Source organism: Desmodus rotundus, chromosome 2 (assembly GCF_022682495.2).
Source record: "Desmodus rotundus isolate HL8 chromosome 2, HLdesRot8A.1, whole genome shotgun sequence".
NCBI lineage: Eukaryota > Metazoa > Chordata > Mammalia > Chiroptera > Phyllostomidae > Desmodus > Desmodus rotundus.
The window spans coordinates 34248083-34275820 of NC_071388.1; the positions used below are offsets into that span (position 1 = coordinate 34248083).

Consider the following 27738-nt stretch of genomic DNA (forward strand, 5'->3'; position numbering starts at 1 on the left):
AGTAAATGTGTAATTGGACCAGATGATTTTTGAACTTTGAGATTCCCTCTTTCACGTGCCCAAATCAGAGACCAGTTCTCCAGAGGAGATCAAAGAGGTAAAATAAGCCGCAAACCTCAGTTGGTTCGGACATAAGGGGAGAGCTTACCTTCAGAGCAATAGTTCACTTCAGGTTGTGACTAGAAATTAGAGGAAACACTGAGAGAAGCTGTGAAAACACACATCTTGTGTGGCACCTTCTCTCCTCCTCCCGAGGCAGGAGGCCACATCGGACTGTGCCTGCAACTTTATTTCAGCTTAGCTACTGAAATGTTATCTGCGGATAGTTAGGAAATTAGTACCTAAAGGAAGCTCTGGGACAAAGCCGGGAGGCAGAGGAGGCTGTGGAGTTAACAGCTCAGGTGGAGCATGACTGCCTCTGTCTACTGCCTCTGTCAACGACAACCATCAGTGAAGAAAAGGGCAAAGACCCATTCGTTTCTGCAGCAATCCAGCCAGAGAAGGCACTGAAGAGTGGAGTCTCTGTGCCTTCAGGGGATCTGAAGGAATGCTGGTGGTAGTTTGGTTGGGAAAAGGAAAAGCAAGGACGAGGAGCCCTCACCATCAGGGGTATACTATGGTAAGTTGTTGAAATGGAGAGTGAGAAAAGTCCTAAAGGGTGAACGATGAGCGGGAGGGAAAATATGGGGACAGCAGGAAATGGGGACGTGCCAATAAACTGCAGAAGGGTGGCTCCTCCTGGAGTCAGCCCTATCTGCAGAGCAGGGCGGAAGGCTTGGTGGGCTCGTGAGACCTGCTCAGAGATTTCTGACCCAGGTCAGACATATATTGTGGATCACACTCCTTGTTTATCAATTGTACTATGTACTAAGAAGTCTACTGTTAACAGGTGCTAAAGAACTCTCTCAAAGAAAATGCCAAAATAAAAATAAAAAGGATGAAATCCAGATTTTTAAAAAATTAAAAAAGGGACATGTATGAGTCAAGGTGCTTCCACAAATATTACATCATGTCACCTTGAGATCAGTGACAAAGCAACACATGTTCACACTCTCTTTGCAAATGAGGAAACTGAAGCTTAGAGCTCACTGACATTGGGTGGGGAGGAGCCAGAGTTAAAACTCATGTTTTCTGACGGCAATTCCTTAATGCCTTCCACTGAATTGCTGCAGCATTTTACCTGTCAAGGAAAGCTGCTGTAGTCTGCCATGCTCCTTGGCAATCTGTAATTGTTTCTTTTGTCAACATATTCATGTGGATAAATTTAACATAGGAGCAATAATTTATTACAGTACAAGGGTATGGTAAAAGTAGGGATGGTGTTTTACCTCAGTTTTTCAGAACCATTAATGGGATGAAAAATTGAGTGGCAAGATTGTAATTACTGCATAAGTAGAATATAAATACAATCTAGTTGGCTTTTGAACAACTCTCTTTTATGAATGACGTCTGCCACCTTTCCCTTGGTCTGACATCACAATGTTGGGGGAAAAGTTGCTCAAACAGTATGTCTTACTGATATGTATCTACTACCATCACGTCTGCAGAGAGGATAGATTATTTTTCTTTTACTTCGTTTTTCTTCTGACTTAGCTCATTTTTATCATTAGCTTGTTTAATATCTTCCTTGTAGCTTTCTTTGCTCTTAAAGAGGAATACATGGCTAGGCGAATGTCAGAAAAAGGAGTAGACCCATTAGTAAATTCATAACTGTTGATACATCTAATATCAAATGTAATCACTTGTTTACACAATCATTTGTTTCTGTAACTTGTTGCTGCCATCCCTTGCGTTCAGAGTGGGTTTAATTTAATATGCAGAAATGAATCTGGCTGTCTTCCACTTCTGAGTGAAGGCCCCCTCTCAGTCACCGTTTTCAAAGAATGACATTTCACGTCAAGGGAATATTAGCACCTGGTTTTTTCTTCATAATTACTTGCTTGTATCAGGGCCTTAATTAGAAAATTTGCTAATATTTGTTTTCTCATTATGAACCGAGGTCAAGTTGTCTTTTTGCATTAGTAATTTGTTTATTAAATTAGCTAAAAAGTCAACATGTTTTCATATAGAAGTTTCTGATAAAGCAATAACAAGGAATAGAGAAGGCACTAGAGAAATATTTAAATACAATGTATAAATAAATGGAGGTTAAGTTGAACAAGTAATTTTTTAAAAATGGTATTTAAAAAGAGAAAACCAAATCTTTTAACTTAGAACCAACTCACTTTAAAATGATTTTCAAAGTACTAGCCTTGCATTTGAGAAACTGTGGACTAGGTTATTCAATGCGGATCCAGCATAAAGATCTCGGAGGACCATTTTCCAAGGGTCTCTAACTTTTTTGCACATCTTGCAAACAAGGTAGTAACTGCCCTTTGTTCTAGATTATCTTTTCAAGGAAGTTTGTATATTGAACAACCTTGGAAGAGCGAGGTAGTATCTTCCTCTGGAAAAAAAGCGAGGCGTGCTTACTGACCGTCATAAATGACTCGGGTTCTGTAAGCGTGAGGTTCACCTCCTGCAGCACAGTCCACGACGTGTGCAGGCATCCATCAGGCCTCCCCTGTGTCATCCCCGTGGAACTTGGAGCTGAAAGAGGGGCCGATGCAAATGTGACGATGGCTCTGCTGCTTGCTGTGCCATGAGTAATGAAATCCTTTGTTTGTGACCCCGGAGTCTCATGTCTTCTATTGCCATCCTCGAATTCTGGCAGGCTGTCCTGCTAGCTTGCAAGTAGGGTGCTATTGCACAGCCCTCACAGTCCTTGACAAACCAGTAGTTCAGAAGGAAGCAGTTTAGCACGTACACTGGTCTCCATTAGGCAGAGGGTGTGGCAGGCAGAGTAATGGCTTCCCAAAGATGTCTAAATTCTACTCCCTGGAACCCGTGAATATACTGGGTTTGCCAAAAAATCCATTTGGTTTTTTTCCATAAGATGTCTCTAGTAGCTCTTAGCTGTCAACTTCATTCAAAACAATTTTGTTAGATTGTATTGTGACAGCTTTCATATCAGCATGCATGTCAAAAAAACTTACCAAAATTGGTGAATTTTTGTGTAGCCATTTTAATACTGAAGATGGAAGAAAACATGCAACATTTTTGGCATACTATGCTTTACTATTTCAACCAAGGTGAAAATACAACTGAAATGCAAAAAAAAAAAAAAAGATTTGTATAGTGTACAGAGAAGGTGCTGTGACTGATAGAACATGTCAAAAGTGATCTGCAAAGTTTCATGCTGGAGATTTCTTCTTGGATGATGTCCCATGGTCAGGTAGACCAGTTGAAGTTGATAGTGATCACATTGAGACATTAATTGAGAACAAACAATGTTATACCACATAGAAGATACCCAACATACTCAAAATACCCAAATCAATAAATTATTGGTGAAAATGAAAAAATGTGTGTTTTACGAAAAAAACCATATGGACTTTTTGGCCAACCCAATATTATGTAACATGGCAAGGAAGAATTAAGGTTGCAGATGGAACCAAGGTTGCTAATCAGCTGGCTTTAAAATAAGGAGATTATTCTGGATGATATGGGTGGGCTCAGTGAAATCATAAAGGCTCTTTGAATGTCATATAAGGAGGCCAAAGAGTCAGTGTTACGGTCAGGGACAGATTTAAAGATGCTATACTGTGGATTTGAAGATGGAGAAAAAGGGCCATGAACTAAGGAATGCAGGCAGCTTCTAAAAGCTGGAAAAGACAAGGAAACAGATTCTCCTCTACAGGCTCTAGAAGGAACTCATCCCTGAAGACACCTGGATGTAGATCTAGTGAGTCTCATTTACTTAGTGAGACTCTAAGATAATAAACTGTGTTGTTTAAGCCACCACATTTGTGGTTACTTTTTTATAGCACCAATAGCACAATAATCCAGAGGGGGAAATGTTAAACATTTCTGACACAGAAAGTTTTGAGTCTTTTCTTGTAGCTCATCTGACTTATGCCTATCCTTTGGGTCTCATTGTAAAGGTTCTCCCTTTTCTAAGTAGAGTTCCCTCTTCTCTCTCTCTGAAGTAGCCTCCTCTAGTTATTCTTTACCATAGTACTACAATTTTTGTAGCACTTTCTACATACTGTAATTAAAACCAGGTTTTGTTTTAATTTTTCTGCAGCTAAAACAATACATATATTTTGGGTTAAGATTGATGATTATCTTTATCTATTGTCTTTTTGGTGAAAGCCCGCCCTTCATTCTAAGACTATGTTCTTCCTACATTTTTAATTTAAATTGTCCTTCAAATGAAATTATGTTTGTTAGAGGGCAATAGTTTCCCCTTTTTTTCTCCTTTAAATATCTTTTATTGGTTAATAAAATGTTGGCAACCTGTGTTGATCCCCATTTAAACAAATGTACTGATTCATGCAATAAAAAAATCTAGGAACCACCGCGCTAGATGCTGTCAAACGTCACATGCTGTCGTAGCACCTTATGCTTCCCTCACTGGAACACACAGCACATTCGATTTTCATTTCTGAGCTAGAAGCCTCATAAAGGGAGAGAACATGACTATTCTGGATTACATCCCCAGAGCCTAACACAGTGTCTGGCACAGAACAGGCATGTGATAAAAATGTGCTGAATGTCATGCATTAGGAAATAAACATTTCTAAGAGATTAATATGTGCATGATGGTACTGTAAGTATTAAGATCATATTCTCCATGCAAACACCCCAAGATAAAAACTTGCAAAAGTTATGCATCTGAGACAAAAACAGAGCCATTGCTTTTGCATATAGCATGCTCCCAAAATTATATTTATACTCCCAAGTCAGTGACCTCAAAAGATACTGATACTCTTTATATAGATTCTTATGCAGAAAATGTTTTTTAGAGTTTCAATAATAATAAAAAGAGTTATCTTCTTATGAATCAGTACTACTTAAAATTAGTAAATGAGAGCTAGGGAAATGAATTCCATTTCCTGTTCACCTTGGCTACTAGTTGGCACAAAATAGCACTTTATGCTCATTCGGAGTACCAGGGAGCACAGAACAGCTTTTCTGATTTACTCAATTTCCTCTTTCCCATCTTACTTCCCCTGCCCCTTCTCTCTTTGATTTCCTTGTTGATGTGTGCTCCTTTGCTCTTATTTTAGCTGTGTTTCTTTGTGTAGGAAGCCACTACAACTACTTTTTGAAAAAAGAGAAATTGAAATACTGACTAGCTCAGTCACTGTTGTATTGAGGCCCCAATACATGTTTTCACAATTGCGAGGCTTGTCCTCCACTCCTTCCTCTGGATTTTGTCTGATTTTTCTCACAGTAAGAACAACATCCAAGGGTTGCTTTCCCATTGTGAAGTTTACCTGGTAACCATTTAAATAAGTGAATCCTACATATTTAAAGCCAAATACTATTTTGGACATTATATTCTCTATACAACATTTTAAAAAGGAAAGTAATTTTGAGCCAATGGGAAATTGTAAGCATATAGTTATGAACACTCAGTAAATGACCATTAAGAACTGACATATATTTTATAGAAGGTGTGTGCTAAAATGTACAAAGACAAGTTTCCCTATGAAATGATATGAGAAAAATTAGAGGTAGGCCTAGTCAATAGATGTTTTAAAAGGATTTCAATGAATCTATGTCTTTATCTCCAATTACTAAGGAATAGTACAAACAGGAATAATAGGATCTCATATTAGATCATGAAGTGATACAAATACAATGAGGCTTTATGAGAAATTTTTTTCCTTTTAATATCAAATCTTGTTTTCTATAAGATGGAAGTTGGAAGGACAAATAATACAATGAGCATCAAGACTTCTGGCCAAGATGGAGGAGTAGGTAGAGAAGCTTTCCTTCCTCACCCAACCAAAAGAAGGATACCAACCAATTAAAAAAAACAAACAAACAACCAGAACTGACAGAAAATACAACATTATGGAAGTCTGACAACTAAGGAGTTAAAGAAAAGACATTCATCCAGACTGGTAGGAAGGGTGGAGGCAGACAGAGAAGATGCACAGAAAGGCAGTGGCTGGTGGACCAGGGTGGACATTTGTGTGTGGATAACCTAGGAGGAACAACTAGGGAGTGAGACAGACCACGCAACCCAGAGTTCCAGCATGGGAAATTGAAGCCTCAAAATTTCTGGCTGTAAAAACCTGTGGGGGTTGTGGCAGCGGGAGAAACTCCCAGTCTCATAAGAGAGTCTATTGGAGGGACCCACATGGTCCTAGAATGTACACAAACCCACTCACCCAGGAATCAGAGCCAGAAGGGCACAATTCACCTGTGAGTAGTGGGGGAAGTGACTAAAAATGGGGCGAGAGCCAAGCAAGTGGCATTGTGCTATCTCTGAACCCTCCTCCATATATAGCATCACAACACAGTGACCTGGGTTGCCCCACCCTGCTGAATACCTAAGACTCTGCCCCTTACAACATGACAAGTGTGCCGAGACAAAGAAATATGGCCCAAACAAAAGAAGAGATCAAAACTCCAGAAAAATAACTAAGCAATAAAGAGATAACCAACCTATCACATACAGAGTTCAAAACACTGGTAATCAGGATGTTCACAGAATTGATTGAGTTTGGTCCCAAAATGAAGAAGGCTATACAAAGTGAAATAAAGGAAAATATACAGGGAACCAACTGTGAAGGGAAGGAAACTGGGACTCAAATCAACGATATGGAATGGAAGGAAGAAATAAACATTCAACTGGAACAGAATAAAGAAATAAGAATTAAAAAAAATGAGGAGAGGCTTAGGCACCTCTGGGACAACTTTAAATGTTCCAACATCTGAATCACAGGGGTGCCAGAAGGAGAAGAGGAAGAGCAAGAAATTGAAAACTTATTTGAAAAAATAATGAAGGAAAACTTCCCAGTCTGGTGAAGGAACTATACATGCAAGTACAAGAAGCTCAGAGAGTCCCAAAGAAGTTGGACCCAAACAGGAATACACCAGACACTACATAATTAAATTACCCAAGATTAAAGATAAGGTGAGAATCTTAAAAGCAGCAGGAGAAAAAAGGAGAGAATTACCTACAAAGGAGTTCCCATAAGACTATCAGCTGATTTCTCAAAAGAAACCTTGCAGGCAAGAAAGGGCTTGGAAAGAAGTATTTAAAGTCATAAAAAAAGCAAGGACCTACATCCAAGATTTAGAATGGAAGGGCAGATAAAGTGCTTCCCAGATAAGATCAAGTTCAAGCCCTTATTATATAAAATGTCAAAGGGACGTATCTAAAAAAAAGAGGAAGATCAAAACTATGAATAGTAAAATGACAACAAATGCACAACTATCAACAACTGATCCGAAAAACAAAAACAAAAACAACAAAAAACTAGGCAAACAATTAGAACAGGAACGGAATCGCAGAAATGGAGATCATATGGAGGGTTATCAGAGGGGAGGAAGATGGGGAAAATGGGGGAAAAGGTACAGGGAATAAAAAGCATAAATGGTAGGTACAAAATAGACAGGGGGAGGTTGTTAAGAATAGTATAGGAAAAGGAGAAGCCAAAAAACTTATATATGTGACCCATGGACATGAATCAAGGTGGGAGAATGCTGGAGGGAGGGGGGTACAGGGTGAAAGTGGATAAAGAGGAGAAAAAAAGGGACAACTGTATTAGCATAATCAATAAAATACACTTAAAAATAATAGAATGAACTTTGGAAAGAATGTGATGGGCAGGCCACAGGGTGAGTCACAGTTCTCTAGAGTAGTTTCAGAACTGCTTCATTTTATCTTTCTAAATATATTGAGCTCCAAATCAGCCCCTGGCTGTAGGCATCTGTTCAGATTAGTTTGTGCCCTTTGTATGATTGTTCAGTGATTTGGCTATGTTGACTATAAAATATTTTGACTATCACTCATGGTTCTTTGTAAGATTTTATTTGAAATAGGGCTTCACTGCCAAGTAGGCAGTTTGTATAGTGGTTGAAGTACTATGTGTTTAGAATCATCTAGGCCTGAATTCAAGCTCTGACTCTGCTACTCACTGGGAGGATGATCTTAAGCAAATTATTTCACTGCCCAGAGCCTTAGTTTCCTTGCATGAAAAATGGGGATAATGATAGTCTTACTTCTTTGGGTGGGTGTGAGAAATGAAGGAGGTGTGGTAAGAAGACTGCTGGCACACACTGAGGACATGATAAATCCTGAGTGAAGTACACACACAACAAAGTGAACTGCAGTTAAGACAATGCTTCTACGTATTTGAATGGAAGTGATTTCAGGACAGTGATAGAAAACGTGTGTGTGTGTGTGTGTATGAAAGTGGAAAAGCCCCCATATTTCTGCTCTCCTTTATACCCTAGAGATGAAGAATGAATAAAAAGAATTGTAAAGTCTACCTATATATCTATAATCTATCTATAAAGCTTAGATTAAAAAAACAGTATTACTGAAGACAACTGATACTCAAAGTTCAGCATGGATCTTCTGATGTCACAGAAGAAAAATAGCCTTTCTAGCAAATCACTGCCAGCAGTCAGAGAGAATTCTAAACTGGGTATCCTGGTTGACTTAACCATTATTGACAGCCTTTGTATTTCTTGTTCTACAGTAAATATGTAGTAGGAGAAATAACATAATTTTCCTATTTGAAATAAATAGTTTATACCAAACACTAATTAAAATGTAGCACTTTCAACAAAATTTAACAAGGAAAAATTCACCCAGGATTCATATAACTCTGCTACCATGGGCTACCTATAAAACACATTGTTAGAGACACAGTTCATGTAAAATCCATCTTTAGCTAGCTATTAACTTCTACCATATTTTTTCCCATGATCTTCTAGGAGAAATGACAGTGCTAGACTTGGTGCATTAGGAACAATACCCAAATCTAAAATGTTACAATCTCAAATAATAACTCCTAAATTGCCAAAGATTTTATGGTCTCCCAATATATGAGAAATAATGCTTTTGTACAAGAACTTTACAACTAATAAAGGCCTTTCTGATTTTTATAGACTGGGTATATTTTTTCTAAATGTTATTGCTTAATTCCTATTCCGTTTCTTGAAAATATAAGCATGCACTTAATTTTAGGGACATTTACCTCACACTGTGAAGAATGGCCACTCGGGTCAGCCCTGGCACTACTCAAGGATGGTAATTGGGTTCTATTACAAGTTTATAATCCAACACAAATTAAAAGGGGAAGTTTTCTTCTACTCTGCAGAAATTTGCTAGAATTATATAGGAAAAAAACCCTATTTGCCCCAAGGGAACTTTGCAGACTTGTTTGGAATTTAAAAGCACTCCTAAGAAAAACACCAACAACCCATTAGAAACTTGGGGTGAAATAATAGATATGGAAGTAAAAGTATAGAGAAATATCAAATGTTAATGGCTCTTAAAACAGAGGAAAAGATGGTCAACTTACTCATAATAAGAGAAATGCAAATCCGTCTTATACTCTGATTTTTTACCTATTGTTTTGGAAAAGAATGAAAAGCTTTGATAACACACTGGTTTGGTGAGAGCAAAAGAAAACAGGTTCTCATACATGGCTGATGGGCCTGTGACTTGGTAAATAGCTATTAAAGTTTTAAATGTGCCAACTCTTTGATTCTAATTTAAGGATATGCCTGTTCCTGTGAAAAATGACATGTCGACAAGGTTATTAATTACAGAACTATTTCTAAGAAAAAATACCAATACTACCCCAAATGTTCATCAATGGAGAATATATATATTTAATACAGTAGAATATGATGCAACAATAACGAGGGGGAAATGTGACATACAGTGCTAGAGAATAGCCTCTAACATGTATTTTGATGTAAAAAATTGAGTTACAAAAAGGATATTGTATACTCCCATGTTGCTTATATTTATCAAGATAAACAATGGTTGCCCATTTAGAGGGAAACTGGGGGGCTGCAGGATTGGGGTGGAGAGAAGACTTTGTAGTGCATACGACTCTGTACGTCTTGAATTTCGAGCTATGTGAATATATTACCTATATAAAAATAAACGATACATTTAAATATATAAAACAAAAGCAGTAAGTGGCACAGAACAGCTCCCACTTGTGAAAGTCACGCTGTGTGTGGGTGAGCTGATGAGTGAGCTGAGGATTCCACTGTGCCTGTTACTGTCACCGGGATGCACTCGAGTGGAGGCCAAAAACCTAGCACAGCCACCTACACCTCCCTCCAGCTTCAGCTAATTCTCTTGGCGTTCATTTTCATTTTTTCACATTCCCCTTCGACAGCCTACATTAACAAGTGGTGGCCGCGGCAAGTGTGTGATGCCTTAAATGGACATCTCCACGTGTAAGACCGTGTTCTCTGGACGCCCTCTCTGAGAACTCTCCTTAAATCCATCACTTAGCAGGTGGGACCTGCTTTAGAAAGCACCCTCAGCATTCATGACACCGGAATAGAGGGAATGCACAATAACTCAATTTGCAAGTGTCTGTGAAAGAAACTCTCTGTGAGAGCCAGAGATGCTGAGCAGGCCCCTTAGTGCCCGTGATAGCTTCTGGTACCCTAAGATGACATGTTGTCAGTGTTAGAGAGCATAATATTTTACTTAATTCTTTTGCTTAAGTGGCTACTATTGATAGATTGCTGTTCCCATAACCCATACAAATGGCAGGGCAATCCGTTCACTCCTAATTTGAGATTAGCATTAGGCCTGGGCTGCTTTAAACTACTTTGGCATCTTATTTTGGTCTGTTGCTGAGTGAACTTTTAAAGTTATGAGATGATTAAAAGAAAAACAAAAGAACTAACCGATGTGAAGTTACCAGCCGTCCACATTCACACTTTACGAGGGCATCAGTAAATGCAAATCATAATTATTTTCTTAATTTTCATTTCTCACTGTTTTGCTTGGTATTTTAGAAAAATTTATTTTTTTGTGTTCACAACTTTTCGTGCCAACAAATAATGATCGCCCTTATCCAAAACCTGACTGTAGGAAACACCCCAAGTGGAGTATGCTGAGAGCGCAGAGCACCCGAAGAGCACCTGTACATGGTCTGCTGACAACGCTGTCGAGAATTCAAATTTATCAATATTTTAAGTTAATTTTTTAAAACACTCAAGGTAAACTAGGGTGGCTTTTTGTCATTACAAAGATGTGATTATCGCTATATGTATTGATATGTTTCCTCCTAAGTAGTCAAAAACAATTATTCAGTAATATTTCAAATATCAAAACCAAGAAGAAAATCCAATAAATATAAATGGACATGCCGAAATACACAAACAACCTTGCTGACTACCTTTAAAAGTGTATTGTAAAAGCAATTTATCATTGTACCAGTTTACATAATTGTAATAACCCTTACTGTTTTTTGATTAGTGCTGTACTGACACAGGAAAAAGCGACACAGTAGCAAAAAAGAAGAAAATTATTCTACAGTTCGCTGTACACGGAAACCTCTTTCCTCCTTTCTGCCTTCATGTAGGCTTGCTGAGCTTTCCGTGAAGACTGAGCACAAGCGGGTCATATATGACCTTCACCTGGGCTAGACCACTGACCGGCCAGAACGAAGGACAGGGATAGCTGATACTTGCTGCCCCAAGCCTGTTCCAACCCATCTTTGAATGAGACACGCCCCAAATCTCATTTTTACTGTGCTCTGTGGCTTCCCCTCTGAAATCTGACCCTTCCAACGGCTGCCACTACCAGGCGCATGTCCCTCCCCTTGTAAACCCGTCACCACATCCAGTTAAGCAGGAGGGTGAATCTCCTGTCCACATTCTTCAGTTTAAGCTGAGCCTCCAAGGAGCCCACGGTCCTGATAGCCTCTGTCAGGCGGAGGTTTTTGTCCTTCCTGTCCCTTAGCACCACACAGCAGAATGCTGGGTCGCCTAGCTATTTTACCCTAACCCTGTCATTTTCCGGGCTCCTGATATTTCCCCACATTTGCTAAAAGTTGACAGCTAGATGTCAACTTCAAAAAGTTCCTCCTTATGCTTTGTTCCAGGGTCATTCTGAGCAACTGTGGACACCCAGCTCCAGATGACTCCAAAATCATTCACTAACATCCTAGCCTTCCCTTTTTTTTAAGTCCTTAACTCCTCAACTCCTCAATTTTTCTAATTTAGCAACCGAATCCCATGGAATTTTGTATCTGAAATCTTATAGTCCAGTATTTTTTTTTAACCTAACTTTCAGCTCTTTCTCTCCCTTGGACCCCATCCTTTAACCTGTAGTCCCTGAAGCACTATGATCTCAGTCTGCAGCTCCCTTCGGTCCTTTCCTACCTGGCCCAGACCCACACAGTCCGTTACAACCGTTCTGTCCACAGTAAAGGCAGTAGTTTTGCCCTTTCACCCTTCTCATCAAAACCTCGAGTCCGAGTCAGTCAAAATGTTTGGATTTTCAGGGACAGTTTGTAGAAAATCACATAACTTTGCAGTTTGTTACCATTACAGATTCCCGGCCCCCCTCCTTAGGGAGGTCCCTCATCCTCTGCATCAGTCCTACTTAGCCCTCGTGTAATTTGTCTCTGCTGTCTGTCCTGTGTTCAGTTTCAATTCTCAAATTCCTAAAATGCATCTAACTCAATTAAAAAAATCTAAGCTAAGAATTCTCTCGACGTACCCTCTACCCATAAAAACTCTCCCTTCCTATCACAGTGGAGCAGGTTTCCATGTGTTCAGTTTAACCTTCCCTTCTGTCTCCAGACACCGAACCTTTCATGCTGCTTTGGGGGTCTCACACACAGCCAACCACCTTCTCATTACTTTCGTTCTCCCTCTCTATGGGCGCTTTCAATATAATCATGTCCAGGGTTCATATTCTTTTAAAAAGTGAAAATAAGCCCATCACTCTCCATTCCCCTTGAATTACTGTCTCATTTTCTTCTTTTGAAAGTAGGTATTTTGGACACCATGCCCACTTCTTTCCTTCCCAATCCCACCTCTGCTTCTGGCAGTGGGCTTTGTTCAGAAAGGCTTTGTCCCGCAAGCACAGCGCGCCCTTGATAACAATCGATGAAATCAGGTGTTCCAGATGATTGTTTATTCTTTTAACCGAGGTCACTGGGATTGTATCATTTGCACAACAATGTAATGAGTACAAGACTAATTGTACCAGCGTATGAAATTTCAAGGTACAAATTATGCTAAATTTCAGTGCACATCCTAAACATGGGATTTGTGAGCATGGTTAGACTAATTCTTCAGGTTCAAACGATTTCATCCCCAGCCTAAAGTGTGTCCTATCTTGTTTTTGAGGAAGCAAAGCTTCCTAGTTGAGTTGCAGAGATAACGATTTAAATCGTTCTATCTATAGACCTCTGACAGCCAAACAGAGTCTTTTAAAAAATTTTATTTATTTATTTATTTTTGGAGAGGGGAAGGGAGGGAGAAAGAGAGGCAGAGAAACACCAGTGAGTGGTTGCCTCTCAAGTGCCCCCTGTTGGGGGGCCTGGCCTGCAACCCAGGCCTGTGCCATAGACTGGGAGTACAACCAGTGACCCTTTGGTTTGCAGGCTGGCACTCAACCACTGAGTCACACCAGCCAAGGCCAAAAGGATTCTTTTTTTCACTCTTAGCACTACCTCTAGAAACTCTGTAACTAGCCATTTTCCCAAAGCCTCGAGTCCATAAGGAGTTACTAGAGTTTCCTCTTAATTTAGTCTAATTTCTTCATTTGAAAGATAGTCTTTTCTTAATTGTTCTCCAGGATTCTTTCCCCATCTCTCTTTCTTACTATACTTCAGGTATGGATGATTCACCAATGTCTATTTTTGGTCATAAACGCTTCCTTGTGCTTCCTACATGGCTCTGGCCAACAAATACACCTGCTCTGTAATGAGCTTGCCATCAGCCTTCACACGAAATGGCCAAAGTTGCTTTCACCCACTTTACCTCTACATGGGCTCATGTTTCTGAATTGGTGACACTTTGAAATTTAGGAATGCTTCTTTGTTTCTCACCTGCCACCCAGGTGTGACAATTTTTCTTCTTTCTCTCCTTCCTTCCTTCCTTCCTTCTTCCTTTCCTCCTTTAATTTGGTTTCTCCTCCTTATACTGGTTCTTCCCTTTTGTTTTCCCACCTAGATTATCACAGTTATAACCTCCTAATGGTCTCCAGTATTTTCATTTCCAAACCTGCCTCTAAACCAGTGACTTTCAAATATTTCTACCACGATTTATGGTAAGAGATATTTTTTATACCACACACACAAACATGCACACACAAATCTAGAGAGCACACATAATTAATTTATTTCTCTCCCTTCTCCCTATCTATATTTCTATTTATAGATGGATATAGATATACCTGAATACATAACAGAAACATGTTTTCACAAAGTAAAACACATCTTTCAATATTCTATGAACTCATATTTTCTATTGGATTGTAATTCTATTGTATTCTATTGTATTCTATTGTATTCTATTCTATTCTAGATTTCGATTAAACACAATGCCGATCACAACCCACTAAAGTGATTTTACAGCCCGGTAATAGATTATAACCCAGAGACTGAGCTCTATTTTTGCTCTCTCTATACATTAGATATAGCAAAAACAAAAAAATCTGACTTTACCACTTGCCATGTTAACCCTCTCAGAAGGCCTCCTATTGCCTAGTAGATAATGCTCAAGATTGTGACAAGCATGCACGGCCCCCGACAACCTGCCAGCTCTTCCAGCTTCATCTTCCCCAGTCTGTCCAGCACTTTCTACCCTAGCACCAGCCCCCTCCTTCCCATTTACCCTGGCTTCTCTTTCTCGTTCCCTCAGACTCTCATCCCTCTGGCTATTTTCCCCTAAAATCAACACTTGAGTTATGGCAAATAAAGTTTCTACCATAAAAAAGTATACTTAAATCTCATATGTAACATAAGAAAAGATAAAGAGCTATAATTTGGAGGTTTAAATCTCATACTTTCTTGTTGTTCCCATAACAACCAGTACAGTATTGATAAAGTACTAACTACTCAATATTTCCATCATTGATTCTCAATTATTCCTGTTTTTTTAAAAAAATTACTTTTCTATCCAAGAAGGCCTCTATTGTCTTCAATACAAATTTTCTCTATCTTGTTTTTAATCCCATTTGGAATCTGGCTTTATTAATTCACCTTTTTGGGATGATAGTGCTTTCCTCTGGCCCAGCCATCTCTTTGCTGTCTTTTTGTTTCATCCTTCTTCCTCAAGGCCTCCATCCTGCCCATAATGTTCCTCTCGCAGCTCGTACTTGTTTCTGTCCCTGCCAGGCACTCCACTTTCCCATTCAGCCATTTAGTTTCCATGTCCAGTCAAATCCCTAAATCCACCCCAAAACCTCTCATCGTTTTCATGAGTACTCTGTGCATTTTTCTCTCTTTAATAGGGAATAACAATAGCTCCTAACCTCTGGGTTACTGAGAGGATTAAAGGAGTTAATACAGATAAAGGGCACGCTGCAGAATTCATGCTGATAAATGTGTCACAATCTCCACCAACCTCTCCCACCCTAAACCTCTGTTCTACACAGCCATTAACCATCACTGCCGCATGGTAAATTCTGAATCGCCGTATACTTGCACCACTTTTGCCCACAGCTTGAATCATTCCTGTAGAACTAAAGCCCATCACATACTGTGCTGTTACCCCCTTGTTACCCAACAAGTTGATACAAACTAATGAGAAAGTGGTAGCTTAATAATTTGTGGTTGATTTCTTGGTACAACTTACCCCACAAAAAACAATGATTAATTGTTCATAAGTTAGTAGCATCGTCATCATCGTCATTATCATCATCACCATCACCATAGACTCAAACAAGTACTCCAGAAGCCACTTATTTCTGGATATAAAATACACTTTGGTAGTGGCACTTAAATAGGTATGAATCCAGTGTTATAAGTACTCATAACCATTCATACAAAATAAGGAAACCACACTGATACTGTGCAATAAAAATCTGTTTCCCTTTTTAAAAAGAGATCTGCTGCCTAACTGCATCCTATTCTCTGATAGGAACAGCATCAACTCTGTTCAGGTGAAAACAAAGTCTTCTGTATTTTAGTGAATGTCAAATGAGGCAACAGAAGAATTAAACAAATAATTATTAGATGTTGAAATAAAAGTTTTCTTTTTTTTTCTAGAGCGCCTGAATTAAAAGAGAAACCACAACCTCACTCTGTTACATTGTTTGAATAAATTCAAGTGGATCTCATCTACTCAGTACCTGTGGCGTCTGTTTCAGTCTCACACTATTTTGTGTATGAAGGCTGGAAAGGGGTGAAGGAAAGAGAGGACTGCTGGTTTGAACTTCTGGCTTTGCAAATCTTGTAATACATGTAGAGAGTTGAATAGTGGGAGAAATGCTGGGCAACATTATCCAGTATTTTGATAAGAATCATGTTTTCGTGTGCATGTGTGTGACCTGCAACAGGGAATCACCAACGTGAATAACAGGTTGTGTAAGACTTCAGTGACCGGGTCGATCAGGGTTTGACTGACAACAATGCAAGCCAAGTGAACCATATGTAAAAACTACACCAACCTCTGCTGCCATTATACTCAAACCCATAATGACCACCTGTAACTATGGCAATAATCCTGCTCAGGAAAGAGACCTTGCTTAGCTTCCTGTGGATTAATAACTCATTTTATGTGAGATCATGACTAATAAACAAATTTAATATTTCAGAGACACATACTAACCACTGACAAGAGTTTCATGATGCTCTATTTCTTAGTGTTAATAAGAAAGTCATCACTAAGTTAATTTGGCTTTTAAGTAAATATGAGGTAATTTTAAGTGTGAATTTCTAAAGAATAAATTTTCATGACGCTGACTTTTTTCTTAATGTTTTTAATAGCTTTAGAATATTTAGATTTTAGTTCTCTTAATGCCTTTTTAAAAAGCACATGTGGATTATCAACAGTTGTAGGAGATTTTTAAAAAAAGTATTTTATTGTTGTTCAATTACAGTTGTCTGCATTTTCTCCCCACCCCTCCCCCCAACCCAGCCAAACCAGTGGGGAGAAGGGTTTTCAGGAACTACTATAAAGGACACATGGACAGTTGTAGGAGATTTTAAAGAAGGAAGTGATGCACATCTTCTATGCTAGCAATTCTCAACTGCTAGCTGCCCAATAAAATAACCTGGGAACTTAAAAACAGCAGTGCCCCAGGCACGGCCATTGTCTGAATCCCGACAACTGTATCAAACTCTCGGAGGGAGAATTTGGGCATCCACATATATTTAATACCTCCCCCAGGTGACTGAAATTATGTGAGGAATCTACGAGTTTCATAATGTTTTTATATTAAATGTAATTCTTCTTTCATTTGTTCAGAGATACAACTTATAGTATATAGTCTTATATCCTGAAAATTCTCCGACTTACCCCTCTCTCACACTTCACCTCTCTGGGAAAGTTACTACAGCTTGAGATAGCCAGTGCCTGCCTTGCACCCCGCATTCTTCCCCGCCTCCATGCATCTAATCCCATTAGCTCTCCTTTGTTCTGGGTGCTGAGCACAGATAAGGATCTTTGCTCTTTTCCTGGCTGTGTCAGTGTCTGCTCAGGCAGAGGAAGGGGAGAGGGCTTAACTGGAGCCAGCTGAGTAGGATGGTGGTTGTGCAGGGGCCCCAGGCCATCAGGGTAACAGGGGCCCATCAAATTGGGGAATCACCTTAGACTTTCTTCCCATTTTCCATCTCTTCTCAGTAATACTCAGCCTGAAAACTACTGTGTTCCTTTAACCGAAATCAACCCTCCTTGATGTAGCTTAAATCTTTTCATCATTTTCACGGCACTAGAATCAGTGTGATGGTCCCTGGAGTTAATGACATTACGCTGAAATAATGTGCGAAGTCCCTCTCTATGTCTACTTGAAGGACACATTTCAAATAAAAAGTTTTTAAGATATAAATAATAGCACACTAAATTAAAAAGAAAAAATATAACCAGAAAATGCAAAGAAGCCCTGGCACACAGGCAGCAGGACCACAGGCCTTGCTTCTAACCTTTGGCTCCTTGAGGGCAGGACTAGGTCTTCTTTGTGTCTGCAGCCCCTGTCTCTAGCGCTATGTCAGGCTGCAAACGCCAGTAAATGTTAGCGGTATTAAAACAGTTTTTTCTCATAACGGCAAATCCTGCTTTTCTAGAGATTTGTTTTATTTAACTATCTAATCTTATTATTTTATTTTTGAGGTTAAGAGAGGTATCCATTTTGTATTTTCCTGCTATGTAAATTTGTTAGCATTAAAACAATCTCTTTTATCACTAAATCTTTATTAGTTATGATGTCTTTGTATTGAACAAAGACAGGAACTATCAAGTTAAAATCTTAAATGTTTAATCCTGAACATACAGAGTTCAAGTCACTTTATACCTGACAACTAAGAAAAAGTGAATCATTTCTAGCACAATTTGTGCATTAAGGTGAAAGCTTATATTTTTGTCAAAAGCAAAATTTTTTGAACTTTTTGTCAGAAGTTCAAAATAGTGTTTGATTTAGATAATTGCTTCTGAAAGAGGGAATAGAGTAGAAAGCAATGCATTATTTTGACCCTTTGCTTCGATTGAATTTCAAACATCACTAAAGGAAGCTGATCCATTTTTAATATTAATCAAAAGGGAATAGGGATATGGGTTAAAACAATTATGAATGTTGACAAACACTGGATTAGGCGGAATCCTTGGGGGGTGCTAAAGGTTTAAATTAAATATGTACTCTTCAGAGAATGCGGTACTTGAGAAGTACAACAACAACTTGTACACGCAGGGAGGGCTCATCATGCTTTTCCAGCTGCCTCATGTGATGGCACCTCGTTGTTGGGCATTAGTTATCATTCCTCCTTAATCGTGTTCTCAGGGGTTGGGTGAGTTTCTCCCAAGTTGCATAGCAACTTGGTACCAGAAGCCATGTGGCACAGATAATCCAATGCCAAATTTGGTGCTCGGTCCATCACAGCTCTGGACCCACGTGGCCACCCAGGGCTGTGTGAAGCACTTACTGCTAACTGTTAGAGGGTCAGTGGCAGGCATTTGTGAACATACCAGTGGCGTGGCAGGAATCCTTGCTACTCAGAGTGCTCCCTGGATTAGCAACATGGACATCGTTTGAAACTTTTTGGAAGGAGGCCCCTGGCTTCCCATCACAGACCTAACCCATCAGAATCTTCATTTTTAACATTATTCCTATGCCATTATTACACACTTTAAGTTATGAGAAGCAATGGTATAAGAATTCCAGATGTGAAATTGGGGCTTAATTCAATTTCAGCACCCCCCCAAATTAGCTGTGGCACTTAAGGTTGCAGTCTTTTTTTTTTTTTTTTAACATTTTAGAACATCAGTTTCTCTGTCTGTAAAATGGGGAAAATACCAGTCCTTGGGGGTTATTGTGATGTTTACCTAATAAAAGGAGGTGGACCCCATCAGGAGTTAAGAAGTGTATACTGAATCCACAGATGTGCAAAAAGACAGCTCAGGCACTCAGAAGATTTGGCAAACTCTTGATTTCTTGGTCATGTTGCACTAAGAACTATCTGTGTTAGAATCCATTCAAATTAAGCTTTCTGGGATGTCCATATATTTATGCCCTAGAGACCTGCTACAGAATATTCTCAGCAGAGCAATTATAGGTGAGGCTGCCCTATAATGAGATATCTTTGCTACTTCATTAAATAAACCCCCTTGGATGGGCTCCCAAATGGACCTGCCTCATACCAAATTCCATTACACTGGAAATAATCTCATAAGAAGACCCGGTGCAGGTTCAGTCGTCCTGGATGCCTAATGTTTACCATAAGTGGACTGAGTTCTAAGACAGAGATTCCCAAAAGCTGGTTCTCAGACTGATGCTGTACTGATCCAAGGAGAAATAAAATTTTTTAAAGAATTTAGTCAACTTTTCATCAAATTAAAATTAAAATAATCTATTTTAAAAAATTCTTCATGTTGAGAATATGTGCTTTCTATTTTCTTCCTATCTCATTGGTGGTAAATTGCTCTGTATATTTATGAAATGATGGTAATAGATGGTTATTTTTATAATGTTCTTGCACAATACAAATACAATGGCAATCCTCCTCCTCAACCTTTTAAAACGTTTTTTTTTTCGGGCCCTTGAAATCCAAAAATTCTAAACCATTGTTATAGAAAAAACTGCTTAAAAGGGAATTATTTCCTATGAAGTCAGCGAGGGGTCTACAGTATTTTAAATGAGGGACCAGGCTGCAAAGCTTTAACTGGAGAGCAAATCCATTCCATGTTGGTGTATCTCAGAGTACCACGCTCCTCACTCTGCAGTGTGCACAAGGACCCCTGGGGGTCTCGTCAGTATGCAGATCCTGACTCTGCAGGTCCGGCACAGTCTAAGATTCTGGATTGCCAACAAACTCCCACTCAGTGTAGCAAAGGCAGAGTGGCTAAGCTGGTGAGCTCTGAGCCAGATCGCCCTGGTTCGGCTCCTGCCTCTATCCATTCTAGCTGTGACCCTTGTGCGAGTTACTTAACCTGTCTTCCTTAGTTTTCTCATTAGTAACACAAGAATAATCACAGTCCCACCTCATAAGCTTGTTGTGAGAATCAAATGGAATAATAAGTGTAAACATTCCCAGAATGTAAAATACAGTATTTGACCTGTAGGAAGAGCTCCATAAATGTGAGTTATTACTCTAACTTCACAGATCAGTGACTGAAGCACCAAGATATTACAAAAAATATATTAGTACCTCAAGGGGTTCCTACATGATGAAATCAGAATTGGAAGTTCCATTGGGTGAGGAATAAGCTGTGTTCCATCTGCTTTGGCTGGCTCACTGGGATTGTTTGAAGCTGTGAATTTTGAAGGGTGTGTATAGATCTAATTCTAATTCAATTCTACAAGTGAAGTTGAAATGATGATATTGTTTAGGTTGCATGCCACAAACTTAGAAGAATCTTTTAGAACGAGTGTTTTTGCTATAAGTGACAAGAAAGTCTGATTAGTACATTCCCACACCTTGCAGTTTTCCTGTATTATCCTTTCTATGAAAGTGCAGTACAAATGTTTATTAGCTAGTTTTTCCCTTTTTACTAACAGCTAAGCAATTTATTGAAAGTAGTGTGTATTACCTAATATGCAAATACAGCCACAGGCGGACAGTGTCTTACATACTTCCTTATAGATAACCCCTACTACTTTTACAGTGGGTCATTTATATACTTGTCCTCCACAAATTACAGGGAATAGCATCTAGGCATGAAAACGTAACTTGATATGAGTTTGTGTTTCTATCTTCAGCTTATACCTTTGCCCTACTAGTGTGACTGCTGAGGCGAATACAAACAAGAGCAAATGACCGAATTTAGTAAAATGTAACAGAGATTTATGAGTTGGTCGTAGAGCTAAGGACTGATTTTACCTACACAATTGGTTTAACTTTACGCAGTAAAAAGAAGGCATAGCAAAGTAAGTTTCATTAAGTACATTTAATAAATTCCTCTTGTGTCCTGAAATCTTAAAAGACTAAGGTTGCCTGCCTTTTGGTAGCTAAACTGTTGTCTTTTCAGTCATTGCATACTATTTTATGTTAATCATTATAAAACATTATCGTAAACTTACATATCTGGTTAATGTCTATATTATATAAACACAATGAGTTAATACTTTGTCAGAGCACAAGGAACCAACATATAAGCAGTATATTCCTAAAGGGATTATTAGATGCACTGGAAATGATCATGTCAATTAATAAGTATTCACAAATCTCCAGAGCCTTTACTAATTTTTACTTTTCTGCTTCTTTTTTGTGGTTTTATCTCTATGCACCATCAGTCCTCTGCATAATCCGAACAGCTGTCTTTATACCATCCATTCGGCAAGCATTTTGTATGCTTCACAATGCCTCCCAAGTAACACGCATTCTAATGGAAAGTTGCTAGTTACCCTGCAATATCTCTTCTACCCTCTTTCTCAGTAACAGGACTCCTGAATATGAGGAGCATGTGGAATAAAGACAACATTTTCAACCTCTCTTGGAGGTTTATGTGGCTATATCATTAAATTTGGGTCAATGAAGTAAAAAATAAAAATGGTGTGGGCAACTTCTATGAAGTATGCTTACAGAGACAAAATGTGCCCCTGTCCTTCCGTTTCTCCCCTTCGGCCTGTCTGGAATGTGGATGCCATGACACCAACTGGGGCTATCATTTTGGACCATGAGGTCAAAGCCACATCTTCAAGAATAAAACAGAATCTGGCACCCTGGTGATCTTACCATGCCTGCCCCTCTCTACCTCTCTATCTACATTTATGTGAAAGAAAAATAAACTTCCTTCTTACTTTAGACACTCATGTTTTTTTTTCCCTGTCACTTGCGGCCAAACCTAACCTAAACTTTTACACACTCAAATACTCATTGATGCATCTATCCTTCAGGTATGAGTCTTATCGCTGTGCCTCAGTCTTTGTCATCTATCCTCTCTTACTCAAAACCATGCTAGGACTGAAGGAAAAGAGAGAGATGCATTAAATAACACCTGAGGACACTAGGTATTGAAGAAGTTAAACTTAGAAGTTAAATTCAGGAGAAGAAAGGGTTAAAGAGGTTAAAAAATCTTTTCTATTCCTAGTAACTTTGGCTTATTAAGAGACATTCTAGGGAAGATTTCAAAATGAATTCCCAAGATAATGACACAAAAGCTAGACCAGATGTCTAAGCTAAGTTTTGGTCTCAAAATAATTACCTTTGTTAATTACCAGTAATTAGTGTCAGCATCCAACACTTACCTCAAAACATTGGGGAGGGGGTGGGCAGAGAGAGAGAGAGATGGAAGGTAGAGAATGAATGTTCATAAGAGAGAGTCAGAATACAAGTATTTTCCAGTATAATTATATCTTGGGGTCATTAAAACCTGATTCAATTTTTATAGTTTTGAACATTGGGCTTTATGGAAAAACTGGATGTTTTCTTCCAGTTAACGCAGACATCTTTTCCTTCTAGCTAGGCTTAATTTGAAGTTTATATCCTTTCTTACTTACTTTTTCATTGCCCAAATGGTTATTTTTTAATCTATAAAATTACACCTTTAACCTTGCCCTCTGCACTCCCCGGGACAGGGGTGGGGGTGGGGGAGGGGGGCAGCTGAAAATGGCCTGAGCAGAGGTGCCCCGAGGTCCTCCTGAAGTCTTTCTTTAACATTGTTTTCTCAGCCAGAGGCTTCTGCTCTTTAGCTCAAAGGACAGCGGAGGGTTCTCAGTGGTTTGTGGATAGCTTGATTTTTTTTTTTTTTACATAATACATCACTCTTCTCTTCTTTGTGTAGATAACCCTTTATGGACAGAAACATTTAAAATGTATCTATTTGTGCTCTACCTTATCATTTCATGTCTCTTTGGGCCTCCCTTTTTGTGCTTTAGAGATTCTTTTTTAAATATTTAGGGGCACCATTGTCTAGTACTCTCCATTAATAACTCATTGTAGATGTAGTCATTTTAACCTGCAAGTAACAGTGGAAATACTTTACTATTTAAGTCTGCATCACAAACACTCACATCTGACTCCTGCCTGTGCCCTCTGCCCGGTGGCGGATCAATCGTTTCTCATATATGCCATCTCTCTTTCACTGTTTACTGGTTTGTCTCCCTCACCAGACTGCTGGAGGGAAGGAACCACGTCTCACCTCATTTATTATATCTCTGGCGGCCACCAGGCATGTATAGATAATGCACTGAATTTTTTTTTTGTAGTTAATGAAATATGCATTTCCCCCATTTCGCCAGGCCAATGGGACTTCTAGTTACACACTTGGATCCTTTTATAGGCTCAGTGAGTCATGAGATGAAGCAATTTTTTCTACTGCTCTTTTGAGTTTTAGTGGTGATTCCCAAGTTTATTTTAGTCCACAGGCTATTTCTTTATACCAAGATATTGACCAACTTACCTGCTTGCAGAGAGAAAAAAATCATTACTCATAAAGCTCACTGGACTGGGAAGGAAAATGAAGTTTGATGATAAAGTAAAATGGTTTTATTTTGTTTAATAAGCATCCTGTATAAATTATTAGCTCATGCTAAAAAGATGGCTACATTTAATCATGAAGACTACATCAAAAGAGGACAATTTGTATACTCATTAACTGCCTATTTCTAGAGAATCTATATTCTACCCACCACCACTGTAATAAAACGTTATGGCTTTTATAGGTGTACATCTAAATTATAAAACCAATTGCACTTTTATATACATTATCATTTACTTCAAGGTTTGTCATCAGAGGAAAAGCATGAAGTATGCTTTTGGGGTGATTTCTGCATGTCAGGTGTATACAGGTATTTTAATTTGCAGGCATATCTCATTTGCTGTATGTAAACCAGGAACCACATAATCCTGCTATCATTCAGTATCTTTCACCCCATGATCACTATTCCTTACAGTATGGTCAGAGCTGCTCAATGAAATCACAACTTTCATTTCACAGCTTCCTCTCACCAATCTATATTTCCTTTAATCCCATACCTCCAGTGCTGTCCTGAACTGTCCCGCTGCCACAGCGTATTTTTTCTGTCTGTAGCACAGGCTGGCATCCTTTAAGGCTACCTGAAGCCATTTGTCAATCTCAGGAAGGAGGTTGAAATTAGGTACGTGCAAAGGGTCTACTATTTCAGCCTCTGGGCATGTTGGCCGAATCCCAGTGGCTGTAAAGGCCTCCACAAACTCATAGCTCACATCCTCTTCGTCAACATAGACCAACTTCATCTCCACGTCCATGATGCTCTTCAAGGGGATATGAGGCAGAGGCAAGGTGACCAGTGGACAGTCAAGTTCCATGGCCTTTGCCTCTTTCTTCCCAGCTGGCTTTTCTTCACCTTCTGCCTTCCTTTTAAGGGACAGTTTCTCTAAGTCATTGTTTTGTTTTTCTTTGATGCTCTTTGACATTTTTACTCTTTCAACTGTGATTTCTACCTGTTTACCTCCACAGCTTTTCTTAATCCCTTGTGGTATTTCCAGGATGCTGGGTGGGTTTGCTAAAGAGGACATTTTCTTGCTTGTGTTTATCCTTGGAACTAGCTGATCAGGATAGACCGCATTTTCTGTATTCTCTAAACTCCTACTGCTTCCTGAATCCATTGATTTCTCCCCTGAAACTCCTGTAGGGGTTAGAAGAAGGAAAATAATGAAAACATTTTAAAATTCCAATGGTTTAAGACTATAGTCAAAATTATTTAAAACATTGTTTTATTCATTAGAGGTACTTATTGCCATTAAAGTAAAACTTGTATGTATCTTATCTGCTGACTGTTTTACTAAGTAAGTGCATGTTTCACTCTCAAAATTCATCAATCATTTGTTGAAAACACATTTACACAATGTCTTAAAAAATAACCATCTACAGCTGAACATTGAAAGAACATTTTATGGGGTACTCAAACTCACTAAATAGAAAACCCCTATACACAGCCATTGAGGACAAAAAAGACCAAAAAAAAATCTGTCTCGATATTAATTTCCTGAGAAAGGCAGGTGGTCTAGAACTCATTATAAAATATACTGCTAACCTGCATAATAGACTTGGGAGTCTAAAGAAACCACAGCTGCTTCCCCTGAAAAGCTTCCAGAAATAATGTGAGCACAATGTTTCTTCAATTTGTTTCTTCTATTAGTAATGAAAATTTCAAGTTTAAACCATTTCAAAGATAATATTATTCAGACATCACTTGAAAGCACAAGGACATGACCTTCAACCTTTCATTAATGTGGAACTACATATTTACTTTGATTCTGCTGTATTAATATTTTCGTAGCAATGACATCAATACTGTATATTATATGAAGACAAGGCATTTTCCTAAAACACTATTGTTCAAAAAATTACTAGCAGCCTTTTGATTCAAAAGTTTCTGCATACTATCTCCGCTTCAAGATTAGTTTCAAAATAGAAAACTCCTCAAATCTAATAATTATGTAGTGTGGTTGGTCCTATGTTTGAAAACTCTTTCACCTTATCAAATTCTGTCCCGCAAACACCTCTGTAAGGTAAACAGGAATAAACACCACATTTTTCAAAGAAACTAAAGGATAGGGAGGTTAAGTTGTTTATCCAAGTCATGAACCTGGATTGCTGCTTCCTCCCTGAAACTTCCACTCCCCACCTCCTAGCCTGAGGGTATGTCCTTCCTCTGTAGAATAGCAGAGCCAATAGCAGACTGCTACAAACAGCAGGAAACAATTCAAGCAAGAAGGGCTGAGAATGATAACAGTGAGAAAAGAGCCCAACCGACAACAAAGTCTTGAGTAGCTTTTCAAAATTTACGATGATGTTAATGTCGTTGATTATTTTCATTCATCTGTTTGAAAGACAGCAGTTTGCTTATAAAAACCTTTAAAATGCTGTGAACTTAGACCAGTAATTCTTTTTTTCTTTTTCCTTTTTAATTACACTTGACATTCCATATTATATTAATTGTAGTTGTAGAGCGTAGTGGTTAGACACTTATGTAACTTACAAAGTGATCCCCTGGATAAGTCTAGTACTCACCTGGCACCATACATAATTGTTATAATTTTATTTACTATATTCTCTGTGACTACTTGACATCCCCACCATTATTGTGTAACTACCAATTTGTTCTTTCTAATCCCTTCCCCTTTCACCCAGCCTCCATAATCCCCTCCCACCTGGCAACCATCATTTTGTTCTCTGTATCTGTGAGTCTGCTTCTGTTTTGTTTGTTTGTTTTGTTATTTAGGTAAGTGACATCGTAGGGTATTTGTCTCTCTTTGCATGGGAAACAAAGGGTAAAATGAACAAATGAGACTGCATCAAACTAAATGGTGTTTGCGCAGCAACAGAAACCATCAACAAAATGACAACCTACTGAGTGGAAGGTGATACTCGCCAATGACATATCAGATAAGGGATAATATCCAAAATTTATAAAGAACTCATACAACTTAACACCAACCCCTCCGCCCCACCAAACAATCCAATAAAAAAATGGGCAGAGGACCTCAGTAGACATTGCTCCACAGAGGACATACAGATGGCCAATAGACGTGGAAAGGTGCTCAGTCACCAATCCTCAGAGAAATGCAAACTGAAACCACAATGAGATATCACCTCACACCGTCAGAATTGCTATTATCATTGAGTCAACAAACATGTGTTGGCAAGGATGTGGAGAAAAGAGAACCCTCGTGCACTGTCGGTGGGAATGTAGATTGGTGTACCCACTGTGGAAAGCAGTGTGGAGATTCCTTAAACAATTAAAAATAGAACTATCTTACAATCCAGCATAACTACTTCAGGGTATTTGTTGAAGAAACCCAAAATAGTTCAAAATGATATATACATCCCTATGTCCATTGCAGCATTATTTACAATAGCCCAGATCTGAAAGCACCCTAAGTGTCCATCAATAAATGAGTCTGCATCATGGGTCCAGGCTGGTCTCAATAAGCTGACTCCTCTAAAGGGCATGAACTTGTCAGGATGGAGCTATGAGGAGTGTTTGCAGGGAGGGTTAGTGCATTCCCCCATGCTAATGCTATGTGGAGGGGAGTGCTTGACCCAGGAAAGATGGCATTTATAGGTGGCATGGGAGAGGGACTCAGCAGAGAGACCTTGATGGCTGTCCCCACAGGCCCTCCCTACAGCCACACTACCCAATTTTTTCCTGTATGACTCTAGTCTGCTCAGAGCTGCCTTCCTTTAGCTGGTGCTGTGGGTGAGTGCCTGAGAACGAGATTTTGTACACTGGCCATTTAAGTGGGTATTGGATTTCTAGCAGACTCCTGTCTTTCCTTAGCACACAGAATCCCCACTGGTTTTTCACAGGCTGAT

At 39.0% G+C, this 27738-nt stretch overlaps 1 protein-coding gene across 1 annotated transcript in view; it reads right to left on the reverse strand.

The window, feature by feature from the left end:
- SPATA16 (spermatogenesis associated 16) overlaps positions 1-25039 on the reverse strand; it is a 183180-nt gene extending 158141 nt beyond the window's left edge. The window contains exon 1 of the mRNA XM_071220230.1: positions 24414-25039. Coding sequence (XP_071076331.1) covers positions 24414-25025 — 612 coding nt within the window. The 5' untranslated portion in view covers positions 25026-25039. The remainder of the gene's footprint in view (positions 1-24413) is intronic.
- Positions 25040-27738: the final 2699 nt, after the last annotated feature.